Source organism: Leptodactylus fuscus, chromosome 2 (assembly GCF_031893055.1).
Source record: "Leptodactylus fuscus isolate aLepFus1 chromosome 2, aLepFus1.hap2, whole genome shotgun sequence".
NCBI classification, from domain to species: Eukaryota; Metazoa; Chordata; class Amphibia; order Anura; family Leptodactylidae; genus Leptodactylus; species Leptodactylus fuscus.
The window spans coordinates 156,951,329-156,972,542 of record NC_134266.1 but is presented as its reverse complement, the minus strand read 5'-3'; the positions used below and the strand labels follow the sequence as shown (position 1 = coordinate 156,972,542).

The window sequence follows — 21,214 nt, the reverse complement described above, 5'->3', positions numbered from 1 at the left end:
ATTCTGTTTCCAGCAGCCTCCTCTTTCTGTGTAACATCACACTGTCCTGTAGCTCAGCCTCTTCTAGTAACATCCCTGGTCATCACTAGCTGTATATAATTTCTGTGTAAAAAATTTCCGTTTTGCATTTGGGTCCTATAGTAGCCGCCATGCCAGCTACTCTGGTGTAATGGACACTAAAATGCTAGCTTATTATGGCCATGGAAATGAGACTCAGACATTATTGTTTCTTCAAACACATAAAGAAGTATAAGGGTAATTTTCTAGCTGAACTCAGTTGAACCCAGAAGCGTAACTTGAAGCTAATGGGCCTCAATTCAAAATCAGTAATGGGGTCCTATTTACTGTTGAAATTACTGGAACATTTGATGTGGCAGAGGGACCTATTGAGCCCTCTCAGGGACCAGCAGCAACTTCTACTGCTGCAGCCCCTATAGCTATACACTTGGCCGAACCAACTCCCCTAGAAAACAACGTACACAGGCAAGAAAATGTTACCTAAAGTTTGTTAGAGCAGATTCCCATATGCACACCACTCTTGTCGTTTCCTTCCATCATGCTATAGAAAACATGGAAATCCCTACTACATGACTAGTATAGTATTGTGATCAGTGCCCTGAGACCTCCCAGGTTCTGTGCTGGCTTTGAGTTTGGTTTTCCCTCTGACAGACTCGCTTTACGATTATTTTTACTACTTGACCAGCCCTTCATACTCCATGGAGATTGATGGACCCAGACCTGGAAACCAGCACAGCCAAATAGTCACTAAGGTGAAAAGCATTTACTTGACCCTTTCATCTTTACACAGCATACACAGTGTGACTACACAGAGAGGTAAAGGGTCACAAGATGACTTCTCAGTGACTTATACCCGGATCTTGTGACAAGGGCTGTGGCTTTTTTTCGTTTCTCTCAGTGAAGCACTTCCTGATCTGCCCACGAGGCGGAGCTGTGGGCGGCATTCTGCTGGAGCCCGTTAATAAGTAGCGTTCCCCATAGCCTGGGCCTGGAGCATCTCAGGGACTCGGCAGATATCCTTGCGCTGTAGCTGTCACCATGTCCTGCGGACCTATCTACAATCCTGTGAGTAGAGGCTGCGCCCTTACATGGAGTCTCCTAATGCTAGATGTACAGACTGTAGTACTTATATACAATGTGTGGCATGCACAGCTCTGGACAATCTGCTTCTACTTAGCATCACGTGATCCTGAGACTTTTGTTGCCTATTGTTAGCTGTAGTTCTATGTACTAATGTATGTGGCTGAGAAGGCAGAAGACTTTCTTACCACTTGAAGGAGATGCATTTTAAATATATCTTTGTAGCAATATTCTATTAATATTACTTTCTGTAGTAATACAGTACTGAATCACGTCAGCTCAACTTGCACTGCTTTATCATTATTTACTGCATAAAGTATAGCAAAGTACTTGGTCTCTCAATATTGGTCTGAAAGTGGACAATCCCTTTAAGTCTGACAACTATTCAAGCATTGATGCCACTAGCTTTTATAATTCTCATAATGGTTATGTAATTTGTAATATGTAAGGGCGGGTTCACACCAGTGCCCGGTCTCCGCTTTGCAGGTTTCCGTCTTCTACCCGTGAAATTGGACAGGAGATGGAAACTGGCAGTCAGTTTTCAAACCTATTCATGTGAATGGGTTTGCAAAGTGTCCGCCTGTGAGCGTCTTCTGCCTCTCCGCGGCGAAACCAGTTTTTTTAACTGGACACAAAGTTGGACATGCAGGACTTTGTGTCCGGTTAAAAAAAAAAAAAAACAAAACAAAACATTTTGCCACGGAGACCAGAAGACGCTCACGGGTGGACACTGACTGCCGGGTTTCCCTCTCCTATCCAGTTTCTCGGACAGAAGACAAAACACCCACAAAGCGGAGACCGGGCGCAGGTGGTAACTCGCCCTTAATGTGCTGAGTGATATCAGTTATAACAGTGAATTTTATAGTGACGTGATAGACCAATATGAAAAATACCTTATGGTCACATGATAGACTAATATCAAAAATATAATTCTTTTGTTTATCATATGTTGACTTTTTTTAATGTGAAAATAAAGAAAACAGATTTTTAAATATAGAGGATGTAGCTTAAAGAGGATCTTTCATCAGCTCCAGCATCTGTTAATAGCAGCCGCTACCTCTGCTACCTCGGTAGTTACGCCACTGCCCTGCCTGACACGGCCCTTCTGACATTACAAAGCTTCAATAGCAGATCCGTACACCAAAACTAACTGCGCTTGTTGACTGGTGAAGGCTAGAGAGAAAATTCCAAATGGGCTGGAATCAGTGGAGCTAAGAATTTGATTGGGTGGAGGTGGCAAAAGATCCTCTTAAAGGCTAAGGCAATGTGATAACGACTGCGGCAGAAATGCATTGCAATTTTTCACATGGCACACTTCACAGAAAGTCTGCAGAGTTTTGCTCTCCTGACTTTCTGCCCCTATTATACATAATTGGAAAATGCCAGTATTTCTGAAGGTATAATTGGCATACTGAAATTTACAAAAATACATGTTTGTTTGTTTTTTAAATCGCAGCATTCCGCTGCATATATTTTTCTCCAATGCATGGGTGGGATTAGCCATAATTCCATCCATTTTGAAGGTACAGCAAATCATGGCATTTGCAAATCGGGCGCTCAGACTGTTAACTCAGACTCTCTGCTGCCACCTCATATATCTAGCTGACTACTGGATCGGCCTAAAAATATGTTTATATTTTGCTGATCTGTTGCAGAAATTTTACACCACCTTTCATAGAAGCAGCATAATTGAAAGGGGTTCCCATTTCCCTCTCTCAGCAGTTTACCTGTTGTCTCTTCTTCTCACTTCCTGTATTCAACAAGGGCTTTGACTGTTTAATGAACAGGACACTATAAAGTGCCTCAGTAGATACAGATATTACCTTTACCATAGGATTTTATGATTACTAGAAATCTAGCCCTACCTTTTTACACTTTTACCAAGTCAAGATCTTTGTATAATGTAACGAACGCCACTCCACTGATTCGAGAACAGTCAGAATTCTTCCTCCACCTTCCACCATTCCTGAGCAAACAGTGCTGTTAGTTTTGGTGCCTTATATGATAATTAGGCTTTATACTGTCAATTGGGTGGGCTCAGACAGAAACAGGCAAAGGGCGTGACAATACGCTTTAACACTGCCCAATCCGAAGCCTGGTGTTTCAAAGAGCTCTGAATCACACACCCCTCGCTGCTCCTGCCTCAAACCACCCACTTGACAATAGAGAACCTACTAGTAATTAGTATATCAAGCGCCAAGATTAGCTGCACTGGTTGCAAGGCAACAGTGGGAAAAATTCCAACTGTGCTAGAGTCAATGGAGAGGCACTTATTAATGTATACAAGTTGGTGAAGGTGTTGAAATGTTCTTGTAATAGCTCTGTAAAAAAACCCCAAAAAACTAAGGGCTCGTTCACATCTGCGCCCAGGTGTCCGTTCTGCAGGTTTCCGTTTCCTGCATAAAACGGAGCAGGAGACGGAAACCTGCAGGAGTCTTTCTCACCCATTCATTTGAATGGGTGAGAAAGCTGTCCGGCCGTGAGCGGCGGTGAGCGTTTTATGCTCTCCGCCGCGAAACCGGGTTTTTTAATCCGGACACAGAGTCGGATATGCAGTACTCTGTGTCCGGATTAAAAAATCCGGTTTCGCGGCAGAGAGCATAAAACGCTCACCACCGCTCACGGCCAGACCTAGTCTGTGCTTTCCGTCTTCTGGCATGCAGAAGACGGAGACCCTGAACGCAGGTGTGAACCTAGCGTAACTGTGGCTGATGCCGCAAATATGAACCTAGCGTAAACTAGTCTGTAGCAACTTTTTGTTGTCTCATTGTCAAGCTATTCATTTAAAGGGGTATTCCCATGATGCTTGTTCACTAACCTGCAGGCTGTTGTGCTCTCTTCACTTTCTGCTTTTCTCGGCACATAGGTGGGTGGGATTTCACTTGCACGGGATTGGTTGTAAATGAATTACCACAGTGTGAAGCTGATGTAACAGAGCTGGATTTGCGTCAGTTTACATTACTTACAGAGGTAACAGGACTCCCGATCTCAGCCCTTATCAGCCAAATTCAATTAAACCAACTGATAAGAGCTCAGAAATCCGAGAGCTCTCTGAGAAGCTTCACTACTTAAAAGACACAAACGGCTCAGAGCTGCTCCCAGCCCCTCCCTCCCCCTCTGACAGCCGGCAGCTACATCACTTGACAAATGAGCAGATAATCCCAAGGGCCATAGAAACAGAGTGTAAACAATGAAGTGAATAAATTAACATAGCGGCCAAACAAAGCAGTTTTGATAAAGCAATGCATTTAGGAAAAGTCTTAAATCCACATAATCTAGCAGTATAGATAGGATCCTTGTGATGAGACAACCCCTTTAAGTTCAATAAACTATTTGGATTAGGTATTGCATTCTGTTCTGTGAACTTTTGGCAACACAAACATGATGTAGGACATTACTACCAAGAGGTCGTGATAATGTACTCAAAATTATAGATAACAAAAATCAAAGTTTTATTTGTGACTTTTTCCATGTTGCATATTCAAGTAAAGTTCAAAGTGCAGCCCTAGTACATGTTTGTCATATACTTAGGTCTATTAACTGTTATGCGTAATTCTCTTCTTAATAAAGCAATAGAATGACTACAGTGTGTATGATATGATGACTTATTAATATGTGAGATATAACGGAGCAGGTGAACTCAGGGAAAGCACCTAAAAGTTTACTTAAAGAGGACCTTTCATCAAATCGGGCCCATGCAGTTTTATATACTGCATTTCCCGATTCGTGCCCGGTGTAAAGCGCTATCGGTCCCGGTACCGTAGCGCTTTAGTGTCAGAAGGGCGTTTCTGACAGTTAGCCAGGAACGTCCTTCTGCCTCGCGGCGCCTATCGCGCCGTGCTCTGAGACCGGGGAGGAACGCCCCCTCCCTCTGCTTACACAGTTCGTCCATAGACGAGTATTATTCAGCGCACTGTCAGCTTTCCATCAGTATATAAAACTGCATGTGCCCAATTTGATGAAAGGTCCTCTTTAATGAGAACTGTCAGGTGGTTTTCCATCATGAACTGGCCACATCTTGTGCAGGATCAAATAATAACCTTTCTTTTTTCCTTGTGAAACCTTTCTTTTGAAGAAAGTTATAAATGCTTAATAAAGTCATATGCAAATTACCCTAAGTAGTCTTGGGGGTGGGGAGCAACTTCAGTGTAGTCATGCTGTCTACTTTCTAATCACACCTCCTGCACAAGATTAACTTCTCCCTCACAGACCTGGTTTCCCCTTTAGGCTAAGGGTATGTTCACACATCAGTATGCCATCCATTTGAATTCAGTTTGACACTTCAAAACGGACTGATGCACATACTGATTGTATACTGACACCTTTTTATGCTAATAGCAAACACTGTCCATTCCCTAGAGGACAGATAAGGGAATTAAAAGTAGCAATTGTAAACAAAGTAGAGATAAGGACATATAATAAATGTCCTTATGTCCTCCTTATCTCTACTCTGTTTACAATTGCTACTTTTAATCCCCTTATCTGTCCTCTAGGGGACTGAGAAAGTTTGCTATCAGCATAAAAAGGTGTCAGTATACAATCAATATGTGCATCTGTCCGTTTTGAAGTGTCAAACTGAATTCAAACGGACGGATGGCATACTGATGCGTGAGCACAGCATAAGGCCCCATATTTAGGCTAAGCTTTAAAAAAAAAAAAAAAAAAAAAAAAACACTGCATAAAAGAACACAGCGGAAATGCTAATCCTGGCTAATCCCACCCACACATTGCAAATTAAAATCCACCATGGAAAAGCTGAATCTTTAAAAACACTTGATTTTTTTTTTTTTTTTTTTTCTAAATCACAGCATGTCAATTCTATCTATGGAAAAGCTGTTGTTTTCATATAGGTATAAGGGTCCATTCACACAGAGGAAAATGGTGAGGGATTTGGTGTGGAATTTCAGCACTGAAAAAAAAAGCCTCCCATTGAAGTCAATGGGAGGCTTTTTTTCAGTGCTGAAATTCCAAACCAAATCCCTCACCATTTCCTTTAAGGGGATATCGTCACTCCATAGGGAGAGACCACCATATAGGTGTGTGGAGTCTTATTAAGCCATGAGCTCTTCACTGCAAAGGAACATGGGAAGAATATGCAAATCTGACTTCCAGATTTGCATATTCTTCCCATTTCCTTTGTGTGAATGGATCCTAATAGGGCAAGAAAGTCTAATGCGGAAAACTCTGTGGACTTTCTGTGAAAAACACTGCAAATATTTTTTTTTCCGCCGGTCTTTTCAGTAACTTTTTTTTGCTGCGGCTCACTACATGGAGCCACCTCATTACAGAGTACAATACAGTGATAAACAACATACGTTTGTTATGTATGTCACTTTTTTAGATTTGGAGAAAAGCAACTTCAAAATTTTGTGCAAATGAAGCAGTTGGGGCACTAGGGCACTGCTCTCACCACTCAAACCTGCCTGTGCCACCCTATTACAGTTGGAAGTGACCCTTCTACTACTGTAATATCATCCATCTAACTAGAACTGCAAAAGGGGTGTTCCCAGAGTTGAAGGTCCAATCCCCAGTGCACCAATTGCTTAATTTGCATAATACTTAAAAATTTGTTTCTCCAAACACACAAAAATGACATACATAACAAAGGTATGATGTTTGTAATGTGCTCTGCAACACAATGGTGGCAGTTGAGTATGGTTTGGGAAGGTAGTAAACTTCCTATAAACTTACGTTTACACATAGAAATCTTCATGGATTTAGGTGTGGATTCCGCCCCCGAATCCGTGGCATACTCAATCCTGAATTAGCGTCCTGCTCAATCTCTCCACGGATTCTGTGGCTCGGGAGTTCTTCCTGATTATGTCCATTAATAAAGAGTACAGCCTTCACTCCTTGGGGGGTGGGGGGGTTGGAAATGGGGCCCCAACTTATTCATGTAAATTCAATAAAGGATCTCACACTCCAATGGGTCATTTTGAAAATGTGTGTTCTTTCTTCCATTCCTCTGGGCCTAATCACGAATGATATCTGGATACAAATCCATGTGTCATCCATGCCATTTTTTTTTTTAAGACCCAGACACTGTATGCTGTAGTGTACAGGAGGACTTAGAACATCTAGATGCTTACTTTTCTGAGACATTGTAAAGGCTGACTTGTACATATATATACTTCATGTCATTCATAATTTTTATCTTTACTTTGCAGCCCGTTCCATTCAGCACCCAATTTCACAATGGTGTCAACGATGGCACTTTGGTTATTATCAGTGGCGCTGTCCAGCATTCAGGTGACAGGTTTGTAATTGTCCTTATTTATTTGGTGATTAATTTACTGCTAGTGAAGTCCAACAGATAGCCATGAAGGCTAGATATTATTAGGTCGTTGTGGCCATTTGCTCCCTCCCTGATGCTAACCTGCAAGTGATGGTGGTGAGAATACACATTGCCTGTTACCAGCAAGCAGCAGTGTTGCAATGCATCCATATTCAATCTACAGATATATTAGTGACAAAAGCCATTAACAGTCTTTCATTGATATTGCATGGGCAATAGTGTATATCGGTACAACTGTAGCAAAGTTTAAAGGGATCCTATCATTCAGATGACATTTTTTCTAAGTACCACATCGGAATAGCCTTAAGAAAGGCTATTCTTCTCCTACCTTTTGTTGTCTTCTCCTTGCTGCCATTCGCCTACAATCCCGCTTCTTGTCGGTATGTAAATTAGCTCTTTTGGGAGCACTGGGGGTGTCCCCAATGCTGCGAGAGAACTCTCTACAGCGCCGCCTCTATCTTCATCAGGAACGGGCTCTTCATTCTCTTCTTCCGGCAGTGTCTTCTTACTTAAAGGCCTCAAGCAGAGCAGACTGTGCATGACCACAGGTCCTGAGAAAATGGCCTCTTATGATACTATGCAAACTAAGTTACAAGACACCGCTGGAAGAAGAGGCTGCAGATGACGCTGCTGAAGAAGAGAAGGCGGCGCTGGAGAGAGTTCTCTCACAGCATTAAGGACGCCCCCAGTGCTGTCTGAGTGCTGGGGCCCGCCCCCAGTGCTGCAAGAGAGTTAATTTACATACCGACAATAACCAGGATTGTAGGCGAACGGCGGCATGGAGAAGACAAAGAAAGGTAGGAGAAGAATAGCCTTTCTTAAGGCTATTCCGACGTGGTACTTAGAAAAAATGTCTGAATGATAGGATCCCTTTAAACTTTGCTATAATTTTTCAATTTATTGGCTGTCAATATACAGATGAATTGCATAGGAATATATGCTAGGCCAGCGGTCAGCAACCTTCTGCACTCCAGCTACTGTGAAACTACAACTTCCATAGGAGTTCCAAAAAAAAATCCTGTGTGTGTGTGTGTGTGTGTGTGTGTGTGTGGAAAAAAATACTAAAAGTTCAAATCATCCCCCTTTCCCAAGATCAGATATAAAAATAAACAATGTAAAACAAATACACATTAGATATTCCTGTGTCCAAAAAAGTCCGATCTACAATTTTTCATGCAAAAATGAAACTGCCATATTGATCTGTGTATAAAAAAATTAAAATGTTATGGCTTTTGAATGGTGGGGAGTAAAAAACGAAAATTGAGAAATGGCTGCAGTGGTAAGGGCTTAACATGTCTGCTCTACTCCTCTCCACTGATCCCATGACCTGCCACTGCTCTCTGCTCCCTGAAAAACAGGAAATGCATCATCAGCCAATTACTAATAATGCATTGTCCAACCTCTGACAATAATTTATTTAGGATGCATATCCTGTGTGTTGAAATGGCACACAATGAGTGGATGGGAGATTGGTGCAAGTGAGTAACCATATCCATTATTTTATCATGACTTGCTTAGTTCTATTATGTATAACTAATGTTCCTTTGAAATCCCCTTTAAGTGTAAGGTTAAAGGGGTTGTTCAGGCAAAAATGGACAACCCTTTTAAAGTTTAAATAAGCTGGAGGCAGTGGGAAAAAAAAAGTATACTCTTCTATCCCTATTGCTCTGGTGTCCTCCCGTGTCATCTGCTTCGGTGGCATCTTCTGGCGTTGTGTTGATGTGACCGAAGGGCCTGAATGTGACTACCTGTGACATCTCGGGTCCTCTTCCTGAGGCTGCTGATTGGCCTCAGCAGTTTCAGCACAATGCTGGAAGAGACCCGGGAGAGCAAACAAACCAGGAGGCAATGGAGCAACTGGGACTAGTGAGGATGTAAATTTTTATTTTATTTTATTTCTTTCAATGCCCGCAGCAGAGTTAAGCTTTAAAAGTTTAGCCTGGACAACCCCTTTAAGCTTTACAACATCTGTACTTTGGATTAATAGTTGAAAGCCTAAATCAGAAATGGCTTCAAAATAATAATTTCATAATAGATTTTCTGTTTGTGACCCATTGTTAAATACGTATGCTGATGTATAGCTCTTTATTCTAATCTGAAAGCAATTCAATTCACAATAGATTATATATTTTACTTTTAGGTTTGCTGTGAATTTGCAATGTGGTCATTCTGATAGCGATGATATTGCTTTCCATTTCAATCCACGTTTTGATGGAGGACTTGTTGTTTGCAATACGAAGGAACACAAAAGCTGGGGGAAGGAAGAACATAAACGTGAGATGCCATTTCATAGGGGACAGCCTTTTGAAATCCGGATCCTAATTTCAGGCCATGACTACAAAGTAGGTGTACAGAAAATAAAAGTTAAATAAATGTTTTTTTGTGCATTTTACCTTAGGTAATTATAGTTTATTAGCAATAACTACTTCTTCTTTCTACTACTATACTATACTATTACTGTACTTTTAGCTGAGTAATCAGCCATGGCAACTGTGCGGCATAGGTCCATTAGAAATCAGAGCATCCATTTTAATGGATGTAAAATGGATTGAGGTCTGAGTTAACGTTTGTTAAAAATTTTGTTTTTTTTTCTTTTTAAAATCCATTGAAATCATTCAAAAACTGCTGCAAAATACATGATACTCAGCCATCAAAAAACCGAAAATAAAACTAATACAATACAGCTGTTAAAAATGGACTGTTTTGTTTATTTTTCACAGCCAAGAAATGGTTGTGTGAATAAGGCCTATCAGAAACAGCGCTAACCAGTATATGTTGTCTTTTAGGTTTCTGTGAATAGAAATCACTTTTTGGAGTATCATCACAGAATTCCTTTGCATAAAGTCAAGACTTTAACAGTAAATGGCTGTGTTACTCTATCAAGTGTGGAAATACAAGGACAAGGGGTAAGCGACATTGTACAGATCTGTTTTAAATTAACTTCTATTTTATTCTTTCCCATTTCTCACCTAAGGCCCCGAGTGGCGGTAACGCATCGTGGTTTTTCCCATAGCGCTTTCACAGAAAGTCTGCATAGGCCGACTTCCTCTATAGATTGCAATACACGTGTATTGTAGTCTATAGTGCTGAAGCAGTGATTGTACACCACTATATAGGCTCTCTACAGCCAGAAAATAGCTGTTTCTTTTAACACAATTTGCCGCAAATTAATTGTTTTGGAAAATTTGGCAAAGCTGCCGAGAAACTTTGAGAAATTCGCTCATCTCTAGCAGAATCAGCCAAAAAAAAAATCTGCAAAAGCTGTTTTTTCGTACCTCTTTTTGTCCAGCAATGTGCAGATAATAATGTGTGAAAAAAGAGGTATAGAAAAACTGCGTTTGCAAAAAATGTAGCATGTTAATTTTAGCTGCTTAATTGAAAGCATTTCCCTATATATTTAATAACCCAACAAAAATACTGCTGGAAAAAAACTAAATGCCTTTTTGCTGTGGTTTTTCCCACAGCGTTTTTTAGGCTGAGGCCCTATATTTCAGAAATGCAGCTTTTGTTTAGGCTAAGGCCTCACAGGACGCATCGCGGTTCTTCCCACAGCGCTTTAAACAGAAAGTCATGGACTTTCTGTTATCATATCTATGGGGGAACCACCGGCGTTTCGTATAAATATCCGATATTCAATATAATTGACATGTTGCGATTTCCAAAACCACTGCGGTTTTGGAAATTGCAGCATGTCTGCGCTGTGGTTTTTACCGCAGAGTGGGCATGGGATTTGCATGAATCCCATCCACTTTGCAATTATTGTATTGCCGCTTTTCCGACCCGTGGGGCCCCGGCCTTATTGCAGATTTTGTTGCAGTTTTTTTTTAGCCAAAGCCAGGAGTGGATTAAGCAGAAGGTAGAAGTATAAAAATGTATTTCCCATTCCTTTTGTGTCCCTTCTTGCTAAAAAAAAAAACAAAAAAACCCCAGCAAAATCTACAACAAAAAAAACCTCAATTTCCTTTCCTTAGTTGCATTTAAGTATGTGAGGCCTGATCCCTCGTTCACATCTGCATCGGTAATCCGTTCGGGAGCCTGCATGGGGACTCCCTGAACGGACTACTGAATGCAATTGCAAGTGCTGTGCAGTAAAAGCACACAGACCCCATAGACTATAATGGGGTCCATGTGCTTACCACGAGATCTCTGCACGAGTCATGCGGGCAGGAAAGTAGATTGTGAAGTACTTTCCTGTCCGTATGTTCCCTGTGGAGATCTCGCAGCAATCACACGGACCCCATTATAGTCTATGGGGTCTGTGTGCTTTCACTGGTACACCACTTGCCAGTGCGTTTGGTAGTCCGTTTGGGGGGTCCACATGCGGTCTCCCCCGAACGGATTACCAACGCAGATGTGAACGAGGTCTTTCCCTTCACGAGCCTTTTTTCAAACAACAAAAATACATATGCTATTCAGTCTTGCCCTTTTTTTTTTTTTTTGTTACTAAAGAGGTTCTAGTTTCTCTGGTTTTTATACTTGGTATTCTGTCTTTTGTAATGAAAATAATAATATGCTAAAATATATAAAGAATATGGCATGCTGTGTTTTACAAATGTTTAAATTAAGATAATTATAATGCATCTTTAAAATTAACAGTTCTTAGTTGCATTGTGTAAATATGGTTAAAAAAAACAAAAACATTTTACACTACATTATAACCTTTCACAAAATACAATGAAAAATTGTATTTAATATATCCATAAACCTATAGATTCTTTGAATTATTCAGAAATGAATAACTGTTTATGTTCCTTTGCTAGGGTGGATTTCCACAATACCAATTTCCAGGTGGACAAATGCAAAATGTAAGGTTCCCCAATAGTGGTTATTGCCAAGAAATGTCTATTGCCTGGCCGCTACTTTGTAGCATAGGTCATGTGTGTCATCCCTGTAGTCCAACAGGTGTCCAGGTTTCAGCAATGCAGTTCTGGATTCCTGGCACTGTCCTGAAATTCAACATATCAGTGATCCTTTCTGTTTTGTTAATTGCTGATTTCTAAATGTAGAGATCAGAACAAGACACGATAGGTACATTTAACTGGCTGCTGGCATGTAAATCCCTGCCTAACATAAGTGTATTGCATCATAGTGATAGAGCAAGAGCTGCATGGACATAACCACAATGTGCTTAGCTAACAGAGTATTGCATGTTTGTTTGCTTCTTAACAGGTTGTATTTAACCCATTCCCACATTCTAACATAATAACATCATGCATATCCAACAGTTTTGCAACAAAGTTAAAGAGGATTTGCCAACTTGGGACTGCCAAAGATAGCAGAGTGCTGTACTTGGCTTTACTTTGGGCACAATGGATCCTCCTACTTGAGATCAAGGGTGGTCCCAGTGGTCAGCTCTCTACCCATCTGCAACATTCGGGCTATCCTTCTCACTTCTTTTTATTTCTCATTCTCACATAGTCATCAAACAAACAGTTTTTGGTTTATGTTCAGTTTACTCAGTAATAGAGATGAGCGAACCGTAAAACATTCGTTATTCGTTTAGAATAACACCTCAATATTCGACTATTCAAACGAATATCGAACCCCATTATAGTCTATGGGGGAAAAAAATGCTTGTTTCAGGGGATCCCACTCTTCGACTCAGGAGAGTCACCAAGTCCACTATGACACCCCCAGGAAATGATGCCAACACCCTGGAATGCAACTGGGACAGCAGGGGAAGCATGTCTGGGGGCATCTAACATGCCCAAGTCACTTTAATATGTCGGGATCCCTGTCAGCTTGCGATATGCGCGAGCTAACTTTTTCCCATAGGAATGCATTGTCCAGTGTTGATTGGCCGAATGCCATACAGAGTACAGCATTTGGCCAATCAACGCTGGTTCTAGCGGAGGCTCGTCTGTGAGCCTAAGATCGGACCAGAATGGAGACTGCTGTGGACCGATCTTAGACTCCTCCTCCTCCGGCAGAACCAGCGTTGATTGGCTGAATGCTGTACTCTGTATGGCATTCGGCCAATCAACACCGGTCAATGCATTCCTATGCCGAGATGTAGTAGTGCTTGCCGTGCGCTCAGCTCAGCTACTCCGGAGATGCCGCCGAGCTGAGCGCACGGCCAGCACTGCTACACTGGAGAACCGCTGCTAGACCGGAGAACCGCTGAACCCTGCTGCATACTCAGCTCTGCTGCATCAGAGATGCGCTGAACCCTGCTGCGCACTCAGCTCTGCTGCATCAGAGATGTAGCAGAGCTGAGTGTACGCTGAACCCTGCTTCACACTCAGCTCTGCTGAGATGCAGCAGAGCTTAGTGTACCGTTCAGCGCACACTTAGCTCTGCTTCATCTCTGATGCAGCAGAGCTGAGTGTGCAGCAGGGTTCAGCGGTTCTCCGGTGTAGCAGCAGTTCTCCAGTGTAGCAGTGCTGGCCGTGCGCTCGGCTTGGCTGCTTGTCTGGAGTAGCCGAGCTGAGCGCACGGCCAGCACTGCTACATCTCGGCATAGGAATGCATTGACCAGCATTGATTGGCCGAATGCCATACAGAGTACAGCATTTGGCCAATCAATGCTGGTTCTGCCGGAGGAGGCGGAGTCTAGGATCGGTCCACAGCAGTCTCCATTCTGGTCCGATCTTAGACTCTGCTTCCTCACAGACAAGCCTCCGGCAGAACCAGTGTTGTTGGGCAAATGCTGTACATTGTATGGCATTCGGCCAATCAACGCTGGTCAATGCATTCCTATTGGAAAAAGTCAGCTCACGCATGTCGCAAGCTGACAGGGATCCCGACCAGATAGAGCCCCAAAGAGCTGGGTGAGTAACATTGCCACCTAAATAAAGCTAATCCCTAGCTAACCCTGCCTGTAGATCTGTCCCTGTCTCACAATCACATAGTTCACATTCTCAAATTAACCGACTGTTAAAGCCACCATTCGTATAAATTGGAGGTCACCTGATTTAGCCAGCCAATTATTTTTTTTCGATGTCTCCGTTGTAGTTCCTGTCCCACCTCCCCTGCACAGTTATTGGTGCAAAAAAAGCACCAGGGAAGGTGGGAGGGGATACAAATTTTTAGTGCGTTTGCCTCGTGGTGTTCGATTGGAATCGAATACCTCGAACAGCCTGATATTCGATCGAATATCTATTCGATCAAACAGTGTTCATTCATCTCTACTCAGTAACTGTTCAGTAGTTTTGGGTACTGTAACAAAAACTAACAATTTCTTTGTAGTTAAAGTTATGAATTGCAGTTATATTGAAGGGGTTAGCCCAAGTTTTAGTGCTGTCCGTTACTCACAGGATAGGAGATATATTGCTGGTTAGTAGGGGTTCAACTGCTGGGATGATTTCATGATTGGTGGGGGTCCCAGCAGTCAGGTGTACACCAATCAGCATGTTATCCCCTATCCCTAACATTAAAACTTGGGCCACTTTATGCAACTATATTTACTTCTGTCTTCATTCCTTTCAGCCAGCATATCCACCACAGCCAGGCTACGCCCCTCAGCATTTTCCTCAAGGTGGCGGATGTAATGTAAGCTTTAAGTAAAAAAAAAAAAAAAAAAAAAAAATGTTTTTTATTTATTTCTTTTTAACAGTATTGTTTTCTTTTTGGTGATTTTGTTATTGAAATCTTACAAATGTGTTTTCTTTACAGCCTGCTCCATTTAATCCTGGCCAATTTCCACCAGCAAACTATGTAAGTACACAAAGGGGTGTGCCGTATATTTACAACTAAAGAGGATCTGTTGGCGCTCCTAACATCTGTCTTTTTTTTTTTTTTTTTTTTTTTTTTTTTTTTTTATAACAGTTTGTACTCTCCATGACCTGACAGTTTTGGAATCTCCTTTCTTAGAAAGTAATAAAAGAGAAACCTCAAATTGAACAGTTTGTTTAAGGCTAAGGCCCTACATTGGAAAAAAATGCAGCGGAAATACATTTCATTGTTTTTCACTGCTGTTTTTCTTTCCCTATTAAGACCGGGGCCCCACGGACCGAAAACGCAGTGATTTGCCTGTGGCAGAAACGCCGTGGGTAAAATTGTGACGTTTTACAGTACGTGCAAAGTGGATGACTTTCATGCGAATCTCATCCCCACTTTGCGGAAAAAATTGCAGCGGAGACATACTGCGATTTCCAAAACCGTTCTGGTTTTGAAAATCGCAGCAGGTCAATTATATCTACAGAAACGCCGGTGGCTTCCCCGTAGATATAATTGAAACAGAAAGTCCGCGGAGGAAAACTCAGTGAACTTTCTGTTCAAAGTGCTGCGGGAAGAACCATGATGTGTTCATGCCCGTGGGGCCTTAGCCTTAATCTATCAGGAAAACATGCATTTCTGCAGGTAATTTACATGCTGCGTTTTTGAACACACAACATTTTTGCAGTCTTTTTTTTTTCAATATGTGGATAAGATTAGCGAGAATTTAATTCACTTTGCTGGTACTGTAAAACATAGAATTTTTTTTTTCTATTTTTTTTTTTTTTTATTATTTTCAAAATCTCACCTGTGTTACCTGGAGATTCAACTGATAGCTAATCATAAGATCTTTATTAGGCCAATTTCCCTCTCTTCTTATCTTCCTTGAGGGGTTTCTAGAGCGATGTCCCAAAGGACCTTCACCATTTAAGATGAATACCCTCACATGAATCCTTTATCTGCTGCAGGCCCTACTGATTACGATCTCTAGGGACTTCTTCAACAGAGTTTCGTCCTTGCTTACTAACTTCATCTGAGTCTATAAACCTTTCACAATTTCCAAATCCTTGTTGTATCGCCCCAAGCTGTTTGGATTGGGTTTACCCAACAATTACGTCTTACTACCAAGAAGTGCACCTCTCAATGATGAACTGGCATCATCATAAACACACTAAGCTCTGGGTATAAATGTAAGCCTCTTTCATTCCAACCCTCTCACAGCAGTACTGTGGCTGGATACACTCCTAGCCCAGAACAACCCAATTGACACCACTTGAAATCTGTACCATTTCTGGCTGCATTTTCCAGACTAGTCAATGCCTTTAAGACATAATGCTCAGACTCTTTCCTGGTTAGACATGTCCTCTTCTTAGTAACATTTTTTGAAATACCTTTTTTAATTTTTTCTTTTTTTTTACTTTTTGGTAACCCCCCTCCTAATATGCCTGAATTTCTGTATTGCCATCTGTGGTAAATTATGTATGTAATTATTGAAGCCTATTGCAAGCAGACTTCAATAGCTACATTACTATGGCAGGCCTACAAGCCATCCCATTATTGAATCCTAAAAGAGAAAGTAAAGGTAACCACCCAGTGGTTAGATGCTTGTGATCAGAGTCCTCTCTGATCACAGAGGCTGTGCTGGGTCCCTGCTGTGTAAAAGAGCAAAGACCCCATGGCTATGGTGCCCACTCAGCTCCTAGCCAGGCACCATAGTTAAACCCTGGCATCCACTGCAATAATAATGTGCACGTCATGCAGGGGTTAAATGATGTAACAGAATTCTTACTAAATAAATGTATATGAGTATTTATAAAAACGGATGTAATAGCAGCAATACAATATTTTACTCCAATGCTTATACCACTATTAGAAGACAGTAATGTATTTAGTAATTGTTCCCCCTAAGCCACAATAAGATCTGTGAAGGAAATCCTGAGTTTACCATTATCATCTTTTTTGTTCATGCAGGCAATCCCATACCAAACTAACATCTATGGAGGCCTGTTTCCTTCTAAGGTGATTGTCATCAGAGGAGCTGCTGGTGCCCACCACCCAAAGAGGTAGGGTCATTAGTCAGATTCATTCCTATGATCCCAAGTGTTACAGCATGACAAAAGTTTTGGACAACTTGATTTTCTGGCAGTATGTGTGTCATTTAAAATTGTTGGTAAAAAATATGCAAATCTATTCTTCAGGATGTAATTAGGAGAACAGTGCACTCTGTACGCCACCCTCTAGAGGGCGGCATCCTTAACATCATGAACGACTCAGTTATTAAGTCTTTTTAATCATGATGTGGATTTAATTGCCAAATTGGTATTTCTGTCCCAAAAGGAACAGATTCCCAGCTATGGACAACGCTGTTTCGGCCTATTGGAATAGATTTGCATATTTCTTACCCAGAATCCCTAGCGGAGCAGGAATGACTTGTAAGTCTCCGTACTGCCTATGTAGGCAAACACTCTCCCTGATTTAAAATTGTGTAATATATTTTATTAACAAATTTTGGATCTTTTCTGTGAAATTCTACATATCTTTAGTAGAGATGAGCGAGTACTGTTCGGATCAGCCGATCCGAACAGCACGCTCGCATAGAAATGAATGGACGTAGCCGGCATGCGGGGGGTTAAGCGGCCGGCCGCCATCAAAGCGGAAGTACCAGGTGCATCCATTAATTTCTATGGAGCGTGCTGTTCGGATTGGCTGATACGAACAGTACTCGCTCATCTCTAATCTTTAGTCTTGTCTTGCTTCTGTATTGAGAGCAGTTCATGCTTCTCAATGAATGTTACTATGCCTGGAGTACGGACTTGGAGTACGGGCTTGTGTAAAATGTAGAGAAATTTATGGTAGGGCAGGGTCACTTCATACAGTAATATTACGGACATTATAAAATGTACAAACTTGCTTATGGTGTCATATAAAATAGTTGTTTATGTTGATACCATTATGGAGGAGGAATGATGGTTTGATCGCTTTTATTAAATTGTTTTTAGGAGGCGTTCACCATATGTGATTTTTGAGCATAGGCTTACCTACAGTGTAATTATTTTTATATGTGATCTAGGGAGAGGGAGGTGATTTTTAAAATTTTATGTTTATATTTTTTTTTTTTTTTTTTTTTATGTTTATTTTTAGAACCCCTAGGGACCTTGATCCCTAGGGGTCTGATCACTGACCCTTGATGAAATGGTAAAATTGATTGAGTTCTATTACAGTAATAGAACTATAGTAATGACAAGCCTGACCAAACCCTACAGTCACTTAAAACTATTACGGTATCTATTGGGGTTACGATGTCAGATTCCTGCTGATCTTCGATGATGACGTATCCAAACAGTAAATAAGAAGCGTCAATCTGTGGTGACTTGTGGAGTCATTTTACAGGCATGAACTTAGGCAAAGGGAATACACGCGTATCACATTGAAAGCAATAGGTAAAAAAGCTTCCCATTGATTTTAATGGGGAGTGCATGTATGCCGGCACCCATAGAAATCAATGGGAGCTGTTTTAATGTCACTCACTCTGAACAAGTTTACGTTCAGAATGAGCAGAGCGTTTACTCCATGTGAAGACTCCCTTAAACCAGGTTTCCAAAAAGAAAAAATGTATTTATCAAATCAGAATAATAAAACATATCGCCCCATGTTTGAGCAGAGAGATGTATAAAATAAATCGTGGATTATTTGTACTCACATACTTTTTCCAAACCCATCCACAGATTTCATATCAACCTGAAGTTTGGTGGAGAAATTGCTTTTCATTTCAATCCAAGATTTGACGAAAACACTATAGTGCGAAACAGTAAACTGAATGGTAGTTGGGGAAAAGAGGAACGGCAGCTGCATAGCTGTGGGATGTGCTTTGCACCTGGGCAGAGCTTTGTGGTAAGTGTAGTTACACATGGTTGCATATATATTATTTTATTTATTTATCTATCAAGAATGTGTCTCTCTCTCTCTCTCTCTCTCTCTCTCTCTCTCTCTCTCTCTCTCTCTCTCTCTCTCTCTCTCTCTCTCTCTATATCTATATCTATATCTATATATATATATATATATATTCTTTTATTTAATACACATGTAAGTGGAAAAAAATTTTTTTATAAAACTTTTATAAATTGGCTCCACATTAGAATGTATTTTATTAAAATTGTCCATTTTTTTTTATGTAGTGGTGAAAAGCCTTACAGTATGAAAACCCTGTTAGGACAGGCCCCCATATTTCCGCCACAGCAAAAAAAAGAAAAAAGAAATAAATATCTGCAGTGGCATTTCTGTAGTTAAAAAAAAAAAATGCTTGCAGTTTTGCAAATGGCGGCATGTCAGTTATATCTACGGAAATACTGCCATTTTCCATTCAGGTATAATAGAAACAAAGTCTGCAGAGGTAAACTCTGGGTTTTCTATGAAATACGCTGCAGAAAAAAACACAATGAGTTTCTGCCATGGTCTTTTCTGCAGCGTTTTTTGGCTGGGGGTCACTAAATGTAAGAAAGGTTGTTGTTGTTGTTGTTGTTGTTGTTGTTGTTGTTATTGTTATTGTTATTATTATTATTATTATTATTATTAGGGAAAAGTGCCTCTTTTTCCACTCACCCAAAACTTCTCCATAACACCCACCCTGAGAACAAGCCTATGTGAAAGCCTATTGCAAACTGTAATATATACAGTGCAGTGTCTTTGTATAACTTGATCTACAATTCTATCCTTTGATCTACATATCTGAAATATACATTTCATTTTTTTCACAGATTGAAATAGTGTGTGAGCACAATCATTTTAGAGTGAATGTCAATGGGAACCATGTGTGCAACTTTAATCACCGTGTGCCTCATCTCCAGCAAATTGACACCCTGCAAATTGAAGGCGATGTTGTATTGCAGCATGTTCAGGTTTAGACTGGTGCTCTCTGCAGTAACAATTTTTCTATGTGGTTATTGCTTTGCTACATCCATATCTTTACATAATGTTTCCGTCATTATGTTATAGTATGTAATGGTTTTATATTAAATAATACGTGCATAATAAAAGCTCAATATATTTCATTACATGGAAATAAAAGACATGAGACTCACATTTGAATGAAATTTTAAATTAAATTGTGTCTTAATATTTTTTTTGTCCAAAATTTTAGTTTTCTATTATTGCAGCATGTAGTTGTCTTCTGAAGTTCACAAGCCTACATAAATGTCACCTTTAGGGAGCCTTCACACGGAGTTTACGCTCCACTCATTCAGAACGTAAACTCGTTCAGAGTGAGCGGTGTAAAACAGATCCCTATGGGTGCCGGCATACACGCACTACCCATTGAAATCAATGGGAGGCTTTTTTACCTATTGCTTTCACTGTGATAGCCGTTTTTTGGACCGGATTCTGAAGCAGCCTCTGCGTCAAAATCCAGTCCAAAAAACCCCATGTGAACTTACCCTTAGGCTAAGGCCCCATGAGCCGTAAATGCAGCGCTAAAGTGCCGTGGGAAGTGCAATTTTTTTTTTATTTTTTTTTTTCTGCAAAGTGGGGATGGGATTCACATGAATCCCATCCACTTTGCAAGTACTGTATAACGCCGCGATTTCTCCCGCGGCATTTCTGGCCAGTAGGACCCCGGCCTTATATTGGTATTTTACATCCTGTCTGCTGTTCATACTTTCTGGTACTTATGTTCATAAAGTGAAGATCCAGAATTTCTCCCTTTCTAACAACTTACGTCTTGGATTTCGTCACCTTATAGGTTTATGGACTTTTTAAATGGCCATAAACCTGACGGAACAACAATTCCCATAATGCACTTACACAAAATGCTTAGATAGCATAAAGGCATATAATGCATTAAGACTGACCACAACAGGTAAACACCATCATATGCTCACTTTTAGAGGAACCCATGTGTATCCTACATATTCTAAATGGTGTGCAATACAAGTAATTAAATATATTACATTCTCTGCATTACAATTAATATAATATGTAATTTCTGTTACATTTGATTGAAAATGAGGAGATAATTGCATGCCTTGCATCTTCTATGCCCAGATTGGAAAAAAAACATGTCGTATTACCATTTCATTGCTTTCAAAATTGCTCGGGGATAAGATTATACCCAATGTAGGAGCCAGGTCTCATTTAATTCTACCTTTTTTTTTTTTTTTTTTTTTTTTTTTT

General features: G+C 40.6%; 1 protein-coding gene across 2 annotated transcripts; it reads left to right on the top strand.

Annotated features, from left to right (window-relative positions):
* The first annotated feature begins 929 nt into the window (after positions 1-929).
* LOC142195281 (galectin-9B-like) lies at positions 930-20,089 on the top strand. 2 transcript variants are annotated; one of them, XM_075264923.1, is made up of 10 exons: positions 930-1,083; positions 7,266-7,354; positions 9,534-9,735; positions 10,180-10,299; positions 12,154-12,198; positions 14,822-14,884; positions 15,008-15,049; positions 17,021-17,112; positions 18,775-18,940; positions 19,804-20,089. In XM_075264923.1, exons 1-10 carry the CDS (start codon positions 1,057-1,059, stop codon positions 19,948-19,950), a joined length of 993 nt encoding a protein of 330 aa, XP_075121024.1. In that variant the 5' UTR covers positions 930-1,056; the 3' UTR covers positions 19,951-20,089. The 2 variants fall into 2 exon arrangements, with proteins under 2 accessions (XP_075121024.1, XP_075121025.1); XM_075264924.1 differs by lacking the exon at positions 12,154-12,198.
* Positions 20,090-21,214: the final 1,125 nt, after the last annotated feature.